We start from the raw sequence: 18,871 nt of genomic DNA, 5'->3' as shown, positions 1-18,871 counted from the left end.
CGGGGTCCGCGGGGGGGTCGGCGGTTGTCGGGGCCGGCGGGGTCCGCGGGGGGGGGGTCGGCGGTTGTCGGGGCTGGCGGGGTCGGCGGTTGTCGGGGCCGGCGGTTGTCGGGGCCGGCGGGGTCCGCGGGGGGGTTGGCGGTTGTCGGGGCTGGCGGGGTCGGCGGTTGTCGGGGCCGGCGGGGTCCGCGGGGGGGGTCGGCGGTTGTCGGGGCCGGCGGGGTCCGCGGGGGGGGTCGGCGGTTGTCGGGGCTGGCGGGGTCGGCGGTTGTCGGGGCCGGCGGGGTCCGCGGGGGGGTTGGCGGGGCTGGCGGGGTCGGCGGTTGTCGGGGCCGGGGGGGTCGTGCGCACGACTTACCCTTTATCCGAACTTCCGAAACCGGAACCCTCTAAAAACCAAAGGTTTTTTCGTTCAGCGTAAGTCGTACGCATGACTTACGCTGAACGAAAAAACCTTCGGTTTTTAGAGGGTTTCGGTTTTCGGAAGTCCGGATAAAGGGTAGTCTACCTGTACCATGTTAGTTCACTATGATGTATCTAAGGAGATCAAGCTAGTGTGTGACGCCTCTCCATACGGAGTTGGGGCAGTGCTCTCTCATGTACTAGATAGTGGGGAGGAGAGACCAATTGCTTTTACTTCACGCACTCTCAGTGCCAGTGAGCGGAATTATATGCAGATCGAAAGGGAAGCTTTGTCATCGATTTACTGACCATAAGCCTCTGACAGCAATCCTCCATCCAAAGTCCCCAGTTCCAACCTTAGCTGCAGCCCGAATGCAGAGATTAGCTTTGATTTTGTCAACGTATACATATGACATTGAGTACAGACGATCAACTGATCACAGTAACGCTGATGCTATGTCCAGGTTGCCATCCCCATCACAAGTTATACCCAATAGGGAAGAAGTGTTCTATTTCTCATATACATTGATGAGCTGCCAGTCACAGCTGAAGAGATTGGTAGGACAACTAAACGTGACCCAATTATGTCAAAGGTGTATGATTACATAGCAATTGGATGGCCAATCCAGGTATCAGAGGAAGATATCCATCCATACTTCGTTTGTAGGAATGAATTGTCAGTGGATAAAGATTGTATCGTGTGGGGAGCAAGAGTGGTTATCCCAAATAGGTTCAGGTCTAAACTGTTAGGAGATCTTCATGACCAGCACCTGGGAGTGTGCTGGACCAAGAGCTTTGCACACAGTTACTTATGGTGGCTGGGTTTAGATAAAGAGATAGAGTACATCGTCAGTCAGTGTACAACATGTCAAGCGGTGAGCAAGAAACCACCATCAGTACCATTACAACCATGGAAATGGCCTCCCAGAGTGCGGCAAAGGTTACATGTGGATTTTGCTGAGCTAGGAGGACAGCAATTGTTCATAGTGATAGATAGTCACTCGAAGTGGGTAGAGGTGTTTCCAATGTGGATAATAACAAGAAAAACACGAGATAATTTGCGAAGATTGTTTTCTTCATACGGCCTCCCAGAAGAAATTGTGTCTGATAATGGGCCGCAATTTTGTTCAGAAGAGTTGACACAGTTCATGAGCAGAAACGGTGTGAAACATACCAAAGTTCCACCGTACCACCTGCTTCAAATGGTGCAGCAGAGCGCACAGTACAAATTGTCAAACGTGCCCTCATCGAGCAAATGCTGGGTCCAAATCCAAAGAAACGTCAGTTGTCGTTGGACCACAAACTGGCAAATTTTCCGATTACCTCTCAGAATACTCCTCATACCACTACTGGTAGGAAACCAGCAGAGTTGTTTCTCAAACAACAGCCACGAACCAGGTTCTCGTTGTTAAAGCTAAACTTGGCACAATCCGTGGAAGAGAAACAATCAAGGCAGAGAGTCATGATAAAGATAGAGTTAGAGAGAGAAGTGTGAAGTTGAACCAGGTTAGAGTGAAGAACCATCACCATAAATGGTTAAAGTGGTTACCAAGATGAGTAGAATTTGGAAACATAAAATGGGTTCCATTTGAGAAATGTATACCATGCAAGTCATGCACAATGATTATTTGCTATGATTAACTTCTTCAATAAGGAGGGAGAAGTGTAATAGAGTCACCTGGTGGACTACTGATGTATATAATAATAAAGCCATGCGCAGCACAGTTCTTACCGGAAGCCATGTATATATTTATTTATTTAATATATATTATAGTGTCTCAAGATATCACAGTTGGAGCACTGGCTTCAATGCTCCTGGGCTGGGACGTCGGGGGGTGAGGGGGGGGGGGGGGAGATCAGACAGGGTTCCGAGTTCTGATCCCGATCTGTCCTGGAAGGTTTGTCAGACAGGGTTCCGAGTTCTGATCCTGATATCCCGATCTGTCCTGGAAGGTTTGTCAGACAGGGTTCCGAGTTCTGATCCCGATCTGTCCTGGAAGGTTTGTCAGACAGGGTTCCGAGTTCTGATCCCGATATCCCGATCTGTCCTGGAAGGTTTGTCAGACAGGGTTCCGAGTTCTGATCCCGATATACCGATCTGTCCTGGAAGGTTTGTCAGACAGGGTTCCGAGTTCTGATCCCGATATACCGATCTGTCCTGGAAGGTTTGTCAGACAGGGTTCCGAGTTCTGATCCTGATATCCCGATCTGTCCTGGAAGGTTTGTCAGACAGGGTTCCGAGTTCTGATCCTGATATCCCGATCTGTCCTGGAAGGTTTGTCAGACAGGGTTCCGAGTTCTGATCCCGATATCCCGATCTGTCCTGGAAGGTTTGTCAGACAGGGTTCCGAGTTCTGATCCCGATATCCCGATCTGTCCTGGAAGGTTTGTCAGACAGGGTTCCGAGTTCTCATCCCGATATACCGATCTGTCCTGGAAGGTTTGTCAGACAGGGTTCAGAGTTCTGATCCCGATATACCGATCTGTCCTGGAAGGTTTGTGTGGGGAGCTAGGGCTCAGCTGTGATGCCCCCTCTCGAGGCTCACGGGTGAATGCCTGCTGTACTCCATCACCCACAGATCGGTTTCCCCACAGCAGAGTGCCTTTAGGAGGGAAAACATTGGGAGAGCGCGTGGAGGTGGACAGAGACATGACGCAACGAGCACACCGAGGGGAAGGAGCCGTTACTATAACATAATTACTGACACTATTATCCCCTTCCTCTTCGCCTAAAGACTGTGACTCAGAGTTACAGTCTGACAGACATTGTCAAGTACTTTCCTCAGATGGCTATCCTTCATGCGCGAGGTGTAGCAGGCTTTATGACCATGACCGTGCATCACAGTCAAGCCGGATCCTAGCTACACATGTGCACTTTGCAGCAGGTGTCAGTGGATCTCGATCAGGAGCATGAGCCCAGACTGGTTTTTACTCCCCTCTCTCCTGGGAGGAGCTGAGGTTAATGCTGTTTCCCCAACCACAACAGCAGCCGAGAATCAGCTAACTCCGTGCAGGCTGGGGGTCGAACCAGGACCACACCAAACCACAAATAAAAGTTCTCTCTTTAGACAGGAGCTCCTAAGTTAACCTTTATTCAATCCAGTTACTGACCTGTTTCGATGGTTTCTGCAAACTTCTCGAGGCCCTCGAACGGCTGCGGCCCCTCAGCTTGATCATCTGTCAATCTCTGGCTCAGGCACTCTTTGGCCAACTGCATGCTGTCCGTCATAAAGCTGGACCAGTACATGGGCTCCGAGCCGGACACTGCGACAAAACAACCACACGTCAGCTCATCAAAACAATACGCCGGCACAAGTCACTGCAACACTGCCAGTGCTGGAAACACGCAGCAACCCAATCGCTTCTCTAATGTCCTTTAGGGACGGAAGCCGTCAAGGGGTATGGGGAGAGAGCGGGAATATGGTATCCAGATAGAGGATCAGCCATGATCATATTGAATGGTGGAGCAGGCTCGAGGGGCCGAATGGCCTACTTCTGCTCCTATTTTTTTAATGTTTCTTACCCGGTCTGGGCCTAAATGTGACTCCAGTCCCACGCCAACGTGGTTGACTCTTAACTGCCCTCTGAAGTGGCCGAGCCAGCCCCTCGGTTGTACAAAACTGCTACCACCGGTTCAAGAAGACTTGCATTTATATAGCACCTTTAACGACCACCGGACGTCTCAAAGCGCTTTATAATGAAGTACTTTTTGAAGTGGATTCACTGTTGTAATGTGGGAAACGCGGCAGCCAATTTGCGCACAGCAAGCTCCCACAAATAGCAATGTGATAATGACCAGATAATCTGTTTTAGTGATGTTGATTGAGGGATAAATATTGGCCAGGACACCGGGGAGAACCTCCCTGCTCTTCTTCGAAATAGTGCCGTGGGATCTTTTATGTCCACCTGAGAGAGCAGACAGGGCCTCGGTTTAACGTCTCATCCGAAAGACGGCACCTCCGATACTGCAGCGCTCCCTCAGTACTGCACTGGGAGTGACAGCCTAGATTTATGTGCTCAAGTCCCTTCTGACTCCGAGGCGAGAGTGCTACCCACCGAGCCACAGCTGACACTTCAGCATCATCTTCTCAGGGCAACTAAGGATGGGCAATGCGCGCCGGCCCTGCCAGTGGTATCCACATGCCGAGAACAAATTCTAAAGAGGCCAACAGCACCGACTCTGATGCAGGGTTCCAACCCAGAACATTAACCCATCTTTTCACTTCCCAGCTGCTGGTGGGCTAAAGGGCAGTTTCAGCATTTTTTGATTTTATAACAAATTGACATCTTACTCCCTTATATCACATTTAAATCACTCGGGGCTGATGTCCTTTACAACAATTAAAATTTTTTTTTTAATTTCATTCATGGGATGTGGGCGTCGCCGGCAAAGCCAGCATTTATTGCCCATCCCTAATTGCCCTTGAGAAGGTGGTGGTGAGCCGCCTTCTTGAATACAACGGAGTGTCTTGCTGGGCCTTTTCAGAGGGTAGTTAAAGAGTCAACCACGTTGTTGTGGGGCTGGAGTCACATATAGGCCGAGACCAAGTAAGGACGGTTACCTTCCCTAAAGGACATCAGTGAACCAGACGGGGTTTTACCACAATCCGATAGTTTCATGGTCACCATTACTGATACAGGAAACTCTCGTTTAAACAGCACCTAAATATCTGGAATTCTCTGTTAACCGGCAAAATTCATACTCCGAAAACAACACCTCAATAACCGGCAATGTTGCCGAGTCCGAGTCTCCCGCAGTGGCCGAGTTAGTCAGTGGGGGTAGTTCTCCAAACTGCCACTACTCGGCTTCTTGGCGCTGTCGGAGGTCCGAACACCTCAATAACAGGAGTCTGACTCTCCCGCGCTGTAGGTGAGCGAGTACCCAATTACTGTATACTGCACATTTCTTGATTTTTTAAAATTTTTGTTTGTTAAAAATAGCCTCGGTAGATAACCCTCTCCGTCATCCGGAATTTTTAATCAACCGGCACCATCCCGGTCCTGTCGGTGCCGGATACCAGAGAGTTTCCTGTACTAGCTTTTTAATTCCAGATTTATTTAATTAACTGAATTTAAATTCCCCAGCTGCCGTGGTGGGATTTGAACTGATGTCTCCGGATCATTAGTCCAGGCCTCTGGATTACTAGCCCAGTAACAGAACATAACTATGCTACCATCTTTCAACATTCAGATCGATACAATTAAATCTGTTTTATAAATTCCACCAGTTATTCAGTTATCGGTTCCGTAAATAACAGTTTAAATTTATATAGCGCTTTCAAACGCAGACACAATGTCCCAAGACACTTCACAGAGAGGTACCATGAGACTGTGAAGCTCCCGATCAGACCCTGGAACACATCATTGAGCACTGCCCTCAGAGGAAACTCGCAGGCCACCTACAAGATATCCACACTGTTACACCGGAAGCTTTGACCTGGATATCTGACTCAGATATTGACATTTGATTTGCTCTGCTACTACCAAACGAAAGAAGAGAGGTAATCAAGACATAAAATGAGCCAAAGACACAGATATTAGGAGGGTTAAGAGGTGAGTTTTAAAGAGGGTCTTACAGTAGGTGGAGAGGATTAGGGTGGTGGCTGAAGGCATGGCTGGCAATGGTGGGGCAAATGGAGAGGGGGATGCAGAAGAGGCCAGAGTCAGAACAGAGAGGTTGGGGAGCGGATGTAGGGCTGGAAGAGGTTTCAGGGATAAGACAGCATCAAGGGCACGAAGAGTTTTAATCACAAGGATAGGAATTTTAAATTGGAGGCATTGTGGGGATTGGGAACGAAGGTAGGTCAACAAGGATAGGGGTGATGGGTGAACGGGACCAGGTGTGGGATAGGATTTTTTTTTTTTTTAATTTTAATTCGTTCCTGGGATGTGGGCGTCGCTGGCAAGGCCAGCATTTATTGCCCATCCCTAGTTGCCCTCGAGAAGGTGATGGTGACCAACCTTCATGAACCGCTGCAGTCCGTGTGGTGAAGGTGCTCCCACAGTGCTGTTAGGGAGGGAGTTCCAGGATTTTGACCCAGCGACGATGAAGGATCGGCGATATATTTCTAAGCCAGGATGGTGTGCGACTTGCAGGGGAACTTGGAGGTGGTGGTGTTCCCATGCGCCTGCTGCCCTTGTCCTTCTAGGTGGAAGAGGTGGCGGGTTTGGGAGGTGCTGCCGAAGATGCCTTGGTGAGTTGCTGCACTGCATCTTGTAGGTGGTACACACTGCAGCCACGGTACGCCGGTGGTGGAGGGAGTGAATGTTTAAGAACATAAGATATAGGAGTAGGCCATTCGGCCCCTCGAGCCTGCTCCACCATTTAATGAGATCATGGCTGATCATCGACCTCAACTCCACTTTCCCGCTCTATCTCCATATCGCTCGATTCCCCATGAGTCCAAAAATCCATCTACCTCAGCCTTGAATATACTCAAAGACTCAGCATTCACAGCCCTCTGGGGCAGAGAATTCCAAAGATTCACAGCCCTCCGAGTGAAGAAATTGCTGCTCATCTCGGCCTACCCCTTATCCTGAGACTATGCCCCCTAGTTCTAGACACTCCAGCCAAGGGGAAACAGCCTCTCAGCATCCACCCTGTCAATCCCTGTAAGAATCTTGTATGTTTCAATGAGATCACCTCCCATTTTTCTAAACTCCAGAAAGTATAGGCCCAATCTACACAATCTCTCCTCATAGGACAGCCCTGTCATCCCAGGAATCAATCTAGTGAACCTTTGTTGCACCACCTCCAAGGCAAGTATATCCTTCCTTAGATAAGGAGACCAAAGCTGTGCCCAGTACTCCAGGTGTGGTCTCACCAAGGCCCTGTGCAATTGTAGCAAGACTTCCTTACTCTTATAGGGCAGGATCAGGCTGGACCTCGCTTCCCACCCCCTACTCATTGTCTAGACTCAGATACAAAGAAGGACCACTTGGGCCAGGGACTGAAGGAACTGCATCCCCTCAAATGGATGCCAATCAAGCGGGCTGCTTTGTCCTGGATGGTGTCGAGCTTCTTGAGTGTTGTTGGAGCTGCACTCATCCAGGCAAGTGGAGAGTATTCCATCACACTCCTTATTTGTGCCTTGTAGATGGTGGAAAGGCTTTGGGGTGTCAGGAGGTGAGACACTCGCCGCAGAATACCCAGCCTCTGGCCTGCTCTTGTTGCCACAGTATTTATGTGGCTGGTCCAGTTAAGTTTCAAGTCAATGGTGACCCCCCAGGATGTTGATAGTGGGGGATTCGGCGATGGTAATGCCATTGAATGTCAAGGGGAGGTGGTTAGACTCTCGCTTGTTGGAGATAGTCATTGCCTGGCACTTGTGTGGCACGAATGTTACCTGCCACTTATCAGCCCAAGCTTGAACGTTGTCCAGGTCTTGCTGCATGCGGGCATGGACTGCTTCATTGAGGAGTTGTGAATGGCGCTGAACACTGTGCAGTCATCAGCGAACATCCCCATTTCTGACCTTATGTTGGAGGGAAGGTCATTGATGAAGCCGATACGGGCAGAGTTTTGGATAGGCTTCAGTTTACAGATATGGAAGATGAGAGGCCAGCCAGGAGAACACTGGAATAGTTAAATGTGGAGGTGACCAAGACATCACTGAGGGTTTCAGTGGCAGGCAGTGGGTGAGGAGTGGGGTGCAATGCAATGGAGGTGGAAGTAGGCGGTCTTCCTGATGTAGAGGATAACAACAACAACTTGTATTTATATAGCACCTTTAACGTAGTAAAACATCCCAAGGCGCTTCACAGGAATATTAAAAAACAAAAATATTTGACATCAAGCCACGTAAGGAGGTAATAGGGCAGGTGACCAAAAGCTTGGTCAAAGAGGTAGGTTTTAAGGAGCGTCTTAAAGGAGGAAAGAGAGGCGGAAAGGTTTAGGCAGGGAATTCCAGAGCTTAGGGCCCAGGCAACAGAAGGTACGGCCACTGATGGTTGAGCGATTATAATCAGGGATGGACAAGAGGGCAGAATTAGAGGAGCGCAGGTATCTCGGGGAGTTGTGGGGCTGGAGGAGATTACAGAGATAGGGAGGGATTTGAAAACAAGTATGCGAATTTTGAAATCGAGGCGTTGCTTAACCGGGAGCCAATGTAGGTCAGCGAGCACAGCGGGTGATGGGTGAACGGGACTTGGTGCGAGTTAGGACACGGGCAGCCGAGTTTTGGATGACCTCAAGTTTACGTAGGGTAGAATGTGGGAGGCCAGCCAGGAGTGCGTCGGAATAGTCGAGTCTAGAGGTAACAAAGGCATGGATGAGGGTTTCAGCAGCGGATGAGCTGAGGGAAGGGCGGAGACGGGCGATGTTACGGAGGTGGAAGTAGGCGGGCTTAGTTGTGGGGTGGATATGTAGTCGGAAGCTCATTTCAGGGTCAAATATGTCACCAAGGTTGCAAACAGTGTGGTTCAGCCTCAGACAGGTGTTAGGGAGAGGGATGGAGTCAGTGGCTAGGGAATGGAGTTTTTGGCAGGGACTGAAAACAATGGCTTCGGTCTTCCCAATATTTAATTGGAGAAAATTTCTGCTCATCCAGAACTGGATGTCGGAGAAGCAGTCTGACAATTTAGAGGCCGTGGAGGGGTTGAGAGAAGAGGTAGTGAGGTAGAGCTGGGTGTCGTCAGTGTACATGTGGAAACTGACGCTGTGTTTTCGGATGATGTCACCAAGGGGCAGCATGTAGATGAGAAATAGGAGGGGGCCAAGGATAGATCCTTGGGGGACACCAGAGGTAACAATGCGGGAGCGGGAAGAGAAGCTGTTGCAGGTGATTCTCTGGCTACGATTAGATAGATAAGAATGGAACCAGGCGAGTGCAGTCCCACCCAGCTGGACGACGGCATTGGAGAAGGATGGAGTGGTCAACCATGTCAAAGGCTGCAGACAAGTCAAGAAGGATGAGGAGGGATAGTTTAACCTTTGTCACAGTCACAAAGGATGTAATTTGTGACTGTGACGAGAGCCGTTTCGGTACTGTGGCAAGGGCGGAAACCGGATTGGAGGGATTCAAACATGGAATTGCGGGAAAGATGGGCACGGATTTGGGAGGTGAAAACACGTTCAAGGACTATGGAGAGGAAAGGAAGGTTGGAGATGGGGCGGTAGTTTGCAAGGACAGAGGGGTTAAGGGTTGTTTTTTTGAGAGGGGTGATGACGGCAGATTTGAGGGAGAGGGGGACAGTACCTGAGGAGAGAGAACCGTTAACAATGTCAGTTAACATGTGAGCCAAAAAAGGAAGTTGGGTGGTCAGTAGTCTGGTGAGAATAGGGTCGAGGGAGCAGGAAGTGGGTCTCATGGACAAGATGAGCGCGGAGAGGTCAGGAGGGGAGATCGGAGAGAAACTGGAGACAGATGTGAGTTCAGGGCTAGGGCAGGGGGGAACCTTAGAGGAAGTTTGGCCCGGTGGGCTAGGGTAAGGAAGGGAAGTGGCAGAGGCAGCTGAACAGATGGTCGCAATCTTGGAGACAAAGAAGTCCATGAGCTCCTCACACTTGTTGTTGGAGGTGAGGGTGGAAGAGACAGGGGAGAGGGGTTTAAGAAGACGGTCGGAGTAGAAAATAGTAGCCGAGGTTTACCTTTGCATTCCAGAATGATCCTGGAATAGCGAGCAGTTTAGGCAGACGAGAGCAGGACCCGATAATGCTTTATGTGGTTCAGCCAGATCTGGCGGTGAATGGCTAAACCAGTTGTTCGCCATATCTGTTCAAGTCTGCGTCCCTTGGACTTGAGGGAGCGAAGGTGTGGGCCGTACCAGGGGAACGACCAGGGGGAGAGAGAGTAATGGTTTTAATAGAGACTAGGGTATCAAAGGTGGTGGTGAGGGTGTGGTTGAGCAGATCGGTAGCTGCTGAAATGTCATGTGAATGGAGGGCCAGAGGCTGAACAGTTGGGATTTTATAAATGCAGTTGTAAGAGAGTTGGGAGAGAGTTTTTTTCCAGGGGCGGACACAGAAGGAAGTAGGGTTGGGGGGGGAGCGCGGAGGTGGAAGGGGGATGTGAGTGGAAAGCGATATGAGGAAGTGGTCAGAGATGACCTTATCTGCGACTGACACGATGGGAGTAGCGAGGCCACGAGAAATGGCAAGGTTGAGGGGGTGGCCGTGAACATGGATTGGGCAGTTTACATGGAGGGAGAGATTAAGGGAGGATAGGGGGCTAGTGAGCTCAGAGGAGAGAGAGCATGATGAATTGAGATGGAGGTTGAAATCACCGAGAATGAGAAGTCGTTCGGTGCAGAGGCTGAGGGAGGAGAGCAGTGAAGATATCTCGGTAATAAAATTTTTATGGTCCTTGGGTGGGCGGTAGAGAACAAGAATTTTAAATAAGAGGTGAGAGGGGTAGAATAAGGTGAGATGCTCAAAGGAGGAGAAACTGCCGGAGGAATAGGGGGACAGACCAAGGTGTGATTTGGTGATGAGAGCCACACCGCCACTGCGGCGGTCTGGGCGGGGCAAGTGGTGGAAGGTATAGCCAGGCGGGGAGGCTTCATTTAAGGGTAAGGTGTCATCGTCCCTCAACCAAATTTCTGTCAGGGCCATGATATCGATGCAGTCATCCACGATAAGCTCATGGATGGCAAGGGCCTTGTTCGCAAGTGAACGGACATTCTGGAGGGAGATGCGGAGAGGGTCGGTGATGGCTGCCCCACTGCCAGCATCCACAGGGTCAGCGCTGGGGGTGAGGAGTTGGATGGGGAGGAGATTGACAAGATTTGCCCCCAGTGGGTGCGCTGGGCGGGAAGGTCGGCGAGAGAGTAGGATGGGGCAGTTGGAGTTGCTGCTTGTAAGGAGGCAAAGACGAGTGTCTCGGTGGGCCCTTCGGAGGATGCCAAGAGAGGCACAGAGGGAAGCTGTGGGCTTATCCAAGAGGGAGTCAAGCCTGACACGGCGGCAGGAGGATAGGAAGGTTGAAGAGTAATGAAGGATTGGGGTAGGGATTTAGGAGGGCAGTGTATTCGAGAGGAGAAATTAAAGGAGGCATGATGACAGGAGAAAGCGGTCAGGGAGGGATAGAGAGAAAAGGAAAAGAGGGGTAAAAAGTGGCAAAGTATTGAATGGCTCAGGTCTGGAGCGGCAGCCAAAGTGCGCACGCGAATGGACACGGGAAAAGCTCAGGTTACATAGGCCTGTTTAAATTTAGTAATTAATGGAATACATATTTCCTGGTAACGGAATAGGTTGGAGACTATAGTAGGGAGGCCAGGGTCAAAGTCAGAGGTCCCATGGAGGGACAAAGCCGACGTGAGCAGGATGGGGCCGGCACGGAGCATCGACGAACCGCTGTCCAAAGCAGGCGAGTGAAGTCCAGAAGCTATCTGAAGGGTAGGGAGTTCGAGGATGGAGGTTGTTGCTGTAGGAATGAGAGTCGGTGGCGGTGCAGAGAGACGATGGTGAAATTGAGGCAAGTTAGAGGCCACCGTAGATCAAAGCAGCGGAGAAAAAGTCAAAGCACAAGCCAGCGACCAGCGAAGCTGAAAACCGGAAGAACAATCAGAGGTTGGATACGCAACTCAGGGGCGAATATGGCACTGACCTGAGTGTCGCTGGCAAGGCCGGCATTTATTGCCCATCCCTAGTTGCCCTGGGAAAGTGGTGGTGGGCATTCTTCTTTGCAGTGGTTTGATACAACCAAGTGGTTTGCTAGGCCACTGCAGAGGGCAGTTAGATTCAGCTGGAGAGCGTGGGACTAGAGTCACACATCGGCCAGACAATCGAACACCTTCACTTTTATTGACACCAGATTTTCTTTTTAAACTTAATTTAAATGTGCAAACTGCCACAGTAAGATTTAAATTTACATTCTCTGGACTATTCGTCCACCCTCTGGATTATTAGTCCAGTAACATAAATACTGCACGACAGTACCCTCATAGCATTTGATGAAAGAGTCAAAGAATAGATCATTGCAGAACTCTGGAGGTAAAGGTAAATAAAAATAACTGCCATGGATTTAGATAGCACAGTTAATTGAACCATTTTCAACATTTGAAACTCTGGGACATCAACTTCTAGGGCAGGTACAGCACGGGTTAGATTTAGAGTAAAACTCCCTCTACACTGTCCCATCAAACACTCCCAGGGCAGGTACAGCACGGGTTAGATTTAGAGTAAAGCTCCCTCTACACTGTCCCATCAAACACTCCCAGGGCAGGTACAGCACGGGTTAGATACAGAGTAAAGCTCCCTCTACACTGTCCCATCAAACACTCCCAGGGCAGGTACAGCACGGGTTAGATACAGAGTAAAGCTCCCTCTACACTGTCCCATCAAACACTCCCAGGGCAGGTACAGCACGGGTTAGATACAGAGTAAAGCTCCCTCTACACTGTCCCATCAAACACTCCCAGGGCAGGGACAGCAGGGGTTAGATACAGAGTAAAGCTCCCTCTACACTGTCCCATCAAACACTCCCAGGGCAGGTACAGCACGGGTTAGATACAGAGTAAAGCTCCCTCTACACTGTCCCATCAAACACTCCCAGGGTAAGTACAGCACGGGTTAGATACAGAGTAAAGCTCCCTCTACACTGACCCATCAAACACTCCAGGGGCAGGTACAGCACGGGTTAGATACAGAGTAAAGCTCCCTCTACACTATCCCATCAAACACTCCAGGGGCAGGTACAGCACGGGTTAGATACAGAGTAAAGCTCCCTCTACACTGTCCCATCAAACACTCCCGGGGCAGGTACAGCACGGGTTAGATACAGAGTAAAGCTCCCTCTACACTGTCCCCATCAAACACTCCCAGGGCAGGTACAGCACGGGTTAGATACAGAGTAAAGCTCACTCTACACTGTCCCATCAAACACTCCCAGGGCAGGTACAGCACGGGTTAGATACAGAGTAAAGCTCCCTCTACACTGTCCCATCAAACACTCCCAGGGTAGGTACAGCACGGGTTAGATACAGAGTAAAGCTCCCTCTACACTGTCCCATCAAACACTCCCAGGGTAGGTACAGCACGGGTTAGATACAGAGTAAAACTCCCTTCTGCACTAACCAGAGGTAAACCTCCTCTGTATTTTCTAAAGCCTTTACATCTTTCCTGAAGTGAGGGGGCACAGGGTGGAAAGAGAGAGAGAGAGAGGTAGCACATTGGATAAGATCGGGAGCAGCTGTAATCGAACAGCCTGTCAGCATTCCCATTTCTAATGCCTGGGCTCACACAAGAATAACAGCCAATTGGAAGAGGGCTATCAGCCCAGCAACGTCACGAGAGGTGGGGACCAAACTGGCAGAAACAAAATCAAATCTCTGCAGCTTGAGGGTGTCATCCCACTACGTCACTGGCGCGGTGAATCCTGAGATGAGCCATGTACAGTAAACTCTTGTTTAAATGGCACTTCATCATCCGGAATACTTTAATAGCCGACAAAATAGATATATCTCAATACAAAACAACACCTCAATAACCGGTAATCTTGCCGATTCTACCATACATTTAATGGAACATTCTGTAGGTGAGTACCCAATTATACAGTACATTTGATTTTTTATTTTTGTTTGTGTTAAAAATTGCCTTAGAAACATAGAAATATAGAAGATAGGAGCAGGAGTAGACCATTCGGCCCCTCGAGCCTGCTCCGCCATTCAATGAGATCATGGCTGATCATCCAAACTCAGTACCCTGTCCCTGCTTTCTCCCCATATCCCTTGATCCCTTTAGCCTTAAGAAATATATGTAACTCCTTCTTGAATATATTTTGGTAGGTATCCCTCTCTGTTATCCAGAATTTTTCATCAACTGGCACCATCCTGGTCCCATAGGTGCAGGATAAGAAAGAGTTTACTGTATTCACCTTTTAGCCACGTCACTGGAGCTGTGAATCCGGAGATGAGCCATGTATTCACCCTTTAGCTATATCACAAGACTTTCTATAGTTCAAATCAGAATTTAATGATGGCTGTTGAGGCTCGATCCTTCAGCTGCCTGGGCCCTAAGCTCTGGAATTCCCTCCCTAACTCTCTCTCCTCCTTTAACACGCCCCTTAAAATCTACCTCTCTGACCAAAATCTGGTCATCTGTCCTAATATCCCCTTATGTGGCTCGGTGTCAAATTTTGTTTGACAACACTCCTGTGAAGCACCTTGGGATGTTTTACTACATTAAAAGGAGCTATATAAATGCAAGTTGTTGTTGCAGGTCAACTGAAAATTTAAAAACCGAGATTGATAGGTTTTTGTTAGGCAAGGTTATTAAAGGTTACGGAAACAAGGAGGGTGGATGGAGTTAAGATTCAGGTCAGCTGTAATCTAATTGAATGGCAGAACTGGCTCAAGGGGCTGAACGGCCTCCTCCTGTTCCATTGTTGGTGGTGATGGCCCACTGTTGAGGAAAGGACGAGCACTCACCTATTCGAGGCCTGGGTTTAAAGACCATCTCTAGTCCCTGCACCTCCACCGCACAGTTCTCTTGCAGGAGCGAAGACCAGGGAATGGAAACAGAAATGTTTTGGATAAATCCTTCGATTATTTCCAAAGGTGCGTCAAGTGAATCCAGGATTTCATTCAGGGACTGGAAGCACAAAGATGATATTAGTTTTAACACTGTTCTCCAGAGTACAGTCAAAGCGTTTTCCTGGAAATGTTTGGCAAATATTTTATTCACTTTTTTACCACTCTATGAAAATGACATCGTAAATCGTCACTTCCACAGCACCACTGTGATGGGAGCAAGAGTTTCCCCTCGTTCAAAACTGTGCAATTTCTGTATTATATCTATATTAAAAACGGTGAGCGGTCTCAGAATTCCGAAGGTATTGGGACTGTAGGTGGTGATATGAGCCTGATGTTCTGCGACACATTAACTACAGTGGAGCAGCACCTAACGTTACGTGACAGCCCCTTAATTACCCCAAATAATTCCGTCCAAAAAAAAGAATAATTATGATGGCAAGGTCATAGAAATAGACAAATACATTCCCCTAGTAAAAAAAAAGTGAAAATGTGGTACTCCTTAATTACAAGCCATGTGATGCTGTGGACCAGGAATCCCTCAGTGGAGTGAACTGTGGCGGCGGACTCGGTAGATGAATGCGACGTAGTCAACTGGCGTCAGAGATATGTAGACAAGAGATTATCAAAGATTAAGGTCCCTGGAATTGGAGGTAACCTTGTATCATGGGTTGGTAATTGGATGGGAGGCGAGAGACAGAGAGTAGGATAAAGGGGGTGTTTGATGAGACAGTGTCAACTGACTAAGAATCCGAAAAGGATTGGCAGGTTGGCACGGAATACAAGAATATGGGTTAAGTGAAGGAAAAGATGGTCCACAGAGTTAGCTAGATTGGCTGAATGGTCTTTTGTCATTCCTACATTCTAACAGCATGGCGGGTGAGGGCATGAGAACACCCCGGGTCACAAAGAATGACATCGAGTATACAGCACAGAAACAAGCCATTTGGCCGAACTGGTCTAGGCCATCGCCTATGTTACACAGAAGCTCTTCATCTCACCCTATTAGCATATCCTTCGATTCCTGTCTCCCTCACGTGTTTGTCCAGCCTCCCCTTGAATGTATCTGTGCTACTCACCTCAACCACTCCCTGTGGCAGCGAGTTCCACATTCTCACCACTCTCTGGGTAAAGAAGTTTCTCCTGAATTCCCCATTGGATTTATTGCTGACTGTCTTATATTTATGGCCACAGCAAAATACTGCGGATGCTGGAAATCTGAACTAACAACAGAAAACGCTGGAAACGCTCAGCAGGCCAGGCAGCATCCGTGGAGAAACAGACGATTCGGCACTTTACACCCTTCTGGACTCAACATCGAGTTCAACAATTTCAAACTATAACCCCTGCCCCCATTCTTCATGCTGTATTATCTTGCCACTCCCATTTGCAACACTTTATCTTTCCTGCCTCTTACATAAGCACAGTATATTCCTTCAATTCCTTCCCCGTCTCTGTGCCTGCTTAATATCTGTTACATCTCCAGCTTTTTCCAGTTCTGATGAAGGGTCCCAGACCGGAAATGTTAACTCTGTTTCTCTCTCCACGGATGCTGCCTGGCCTGCTGAGTGTTTCCAGCGTTTTCTGCTGTTGTGTTATATTTCTGGCCCCTAGTTTAGGGAGAGGTAAATCAGCCCGGGCTCCTGTTCCTGGTCACTGTCCAGCGAATCGTGCTGGACAGGACACGTATGATGATACTGGCAGAGGGCAGGTTGGGGACTGGCTCCCATTGTGAGAACGGCCTCCCGTTGGCAAAATGCCTGCTGAAGACACTCAGTCTCGGTTCACACATGCAGATTGGTCAGCTGTGCCATTTATATAACCCTCTTATTGAATGGATCAGACAGCTTATAAAGGACAGGGTTCGACACTGAGCAGGAACTGAGAATGAGGACTGGGGGGGGCGAACAAAGATCAAAGGTTTTTAGGAGCTTTTCAAAAACAAGGGGGCAAAGTATTTTTGGAAGAGAGTTCCAGAAGGCAGCAAGAGATTGGTTTTAAAATCAGCCTAAGATGGGCTGGGAAACGATTAACAGAGGATGGTAGGCAGGCTGTTGACTGGCGACAGTTCCCCAGATTGACAGGGGCAAGGTAGTGAAGGGGTACGGAAACCAGAATGAGGATCTTGAAATCAATTCACTGGGTCACAGGGCACCAGAGGAGCCGGGGAAGGAAGCGTGTGCAGGACTGGACTCGACCACAGGGTTGTGGATAAGCAGAAGTCAGTCAATGGTAAATGCTGATGAGGAAAGGTCTGATTTTGCAAAGACCCTTCGCCTGTTCAGAATACTGTATGTGATCCCGTTTGCGGTTAGATACCCCAGATTACTATGCAATTTCCCCTCTTCAAAGGAATTTTCACCCTTTGTCTGTAAACCAATTTTGTTATAGATTCTGCTATTCTAATGAAGACATGGCTCAGTGGGTTGTACCCTCACCTCAGAAGGTCGTGGGTTCAAGTCTCACGCCACAGACTTAAGCACATAATCTAGGCTGACACTTCAGTGCGGCACTGTCGGAGGTGCCGTCTTTCGGATGAGACGTTAAACCGAGGCCCCGTCTGTCCTCTCAGGGGAGTTCTCCTGGTGTTCTGGACAATACTTATCCCTGAACCAACATCACTAATACAGATTATCCGGTGATTAATTTCATTGCTGTTTGTGGGTCGCAGTTCCTACATTACAACAGCGACTGCACTTTAAAAGTACTTCATTGGCTGTAACGTGTTTTGGGTCGTCCTGAGGTCATGAAAGGCGCTATAGAAATGCAAGTCTTCCTTTAATCACTGCTACACCTCATCAATATATGCACCATTTTGCTGTAAGATGCTTACTCATCCATGCAAGGAAGCTATGCCAACATTCTGTGGCCGGCTCCAGGCCCCCATCTGGTTAACTCGTACCGAGAGCAAGCTTTGCTGCCACTCTGTTACTGTTATTTCTGTCTCTGCATATTGGGTGACTCGAACCCTTACCGATTTGTCCAGCGGAACCTGAGCGAGGGAGCCTGTTCCCTGGTAGAGATCCACGCTTAGCTGCTCCAGACTCAACTTCTCCTCCAGAAAGTGGTCCAGGTATCGGTGCAGCAGGTACCTGCATGCCCGCTTCTTAATCGACTCGGAGAACGGCCAAGGCATCTCGACTTCAACCCTTAAACCGTTGGTGCCCTGTCCAAATCACCCTGGTCCCAGTAAATAATACCTGCCAGCTACCCCTAGCCCTGGTGGGAGGCCTGCTGTCCCTTCCCTCTCACCGCCACTACTTTGCTTTGCCTTTTACCCACTTATTTGATTTTATATTAATATATCTGCATTCCATATTTTACATTATCCACACTGCCTTTACCCCCCTGCCCATCGCCCCCGGTTTCACCACTTGTGTTTTCACACACTCCTTGCGCCTGGATACATACTCTCTTGCTTCACCCTCGATAGTTACACTTCCATGCCCGATGGCTTACCCCTGCCATTTACCCTCTCACTCTCGTTTACTCAGTATTTACCCTCTTTTTCTGAGTATTTACCTGCTTTCTATGATTTTCCCAGTAGTTGCCCACTCTTTCTCAATAGTTAACCTTCTCCCTCAGTATTTACCCCTTTCCCTCTGTGTTTACTCCCTCTTCTTGAGTCATTACCCCTTTGCTTCAGTCTATACCCCAGTATATTTATTACCTGTATTTTACCTTTCCTGGAGGTATTTCCCTCAGAATTCACCCTCTGTTTCCCCTCCCTCAATATTTACCCCTCTCCCTCAATATCTTTACCCTCTCCCTCAATATCTTTACCCTCTCCCTCACATCTTTACCCCTCGCCCTCAATATTTACCGCTTAGTATTGACCCCGATTTACAGTCCCAGCTATGGATCTGCCACAGGCGGAGAAACCTCCGCTCACAGCCGCTGTCAGGAGAAGGTGGAGGAGGCGGCGGCTCGCCGACAGACCAGGCCTCTCTCTCTGTGTTTACACCACCCGGGCCTCACTCAGGAGCTGACGTCGCTCCGC

General features: G+C 49.0%; 2 protein-coding genes across 6 annotated transcripts in view; one reads left to right on the top strand and one right to left on the bottom strand.

Moving 5' to 3' along the window:
- atg2b (autophagy related 2B) overlaps nt 1-18,828 on the bottom strand; it is a 152,977-nt gene extending 134,149 nt beyond the window's left edge. For all 5 annotated transcript variants that reach the window (XR_015080165.1, XM_086002549.1, XM_086002553.1 and 2 more), the window contains exons 1-3: nt 17,846-18,828; nt 14,770-14,932; nt 3,514-3,666 (exon numbers count right to left, since the gene is read on the bottom strand). Coding sequence is in view for 4 of the 5 variants with exons in the window: in XM_086002549.1 (XP_085858675.1) it covers nt 3,514-3,666; nt 14,770-14,932; nt 17,846-18,007 (478 nt within the window). In the remaining variant the exon portion in view is untranslated. The remainder of the gene's footprint in view (nt 1-3,513; nt 3,667-14,769; nt 14,933-17,845) is intronic.
- Nucleotides 17,870-18,871, top strand: part of gskip (gsk3b interacting protein) — a 33,234-nt gene continuing 32,232 nt past the window's right edge. The window contains exon 1 of the mRNA XM_086002555.1: nt 17,870-17,959. The gene's annotated coding sequence lies outside the window, so the exon portion shown is untranslated. The remainder of the gene's footprint in view (nt 17,960-18,871) is intronic.

The sequence above is a fragment of the Somniosus microcephalus genome, chromosome 12, assembly GCF_052327205.1.
Source record: "Somniosus microcephalus isolate GS21.2 chromosome 12, FLI_Smic_1.0, whole genome shotgun sequence".
Taxonomy (NCBI): Eukaryota; Metazoa; Chordata; class Chondrichthyes; order Squaliformes; family Somniosidae; genus Somniosus; species Somniosus microcephalus.
The sequence above is the reverse complement of the archived record's forward strand: the minus strand, read 5'-3'. Positions and strand labels throughout refer to the sequence as shown.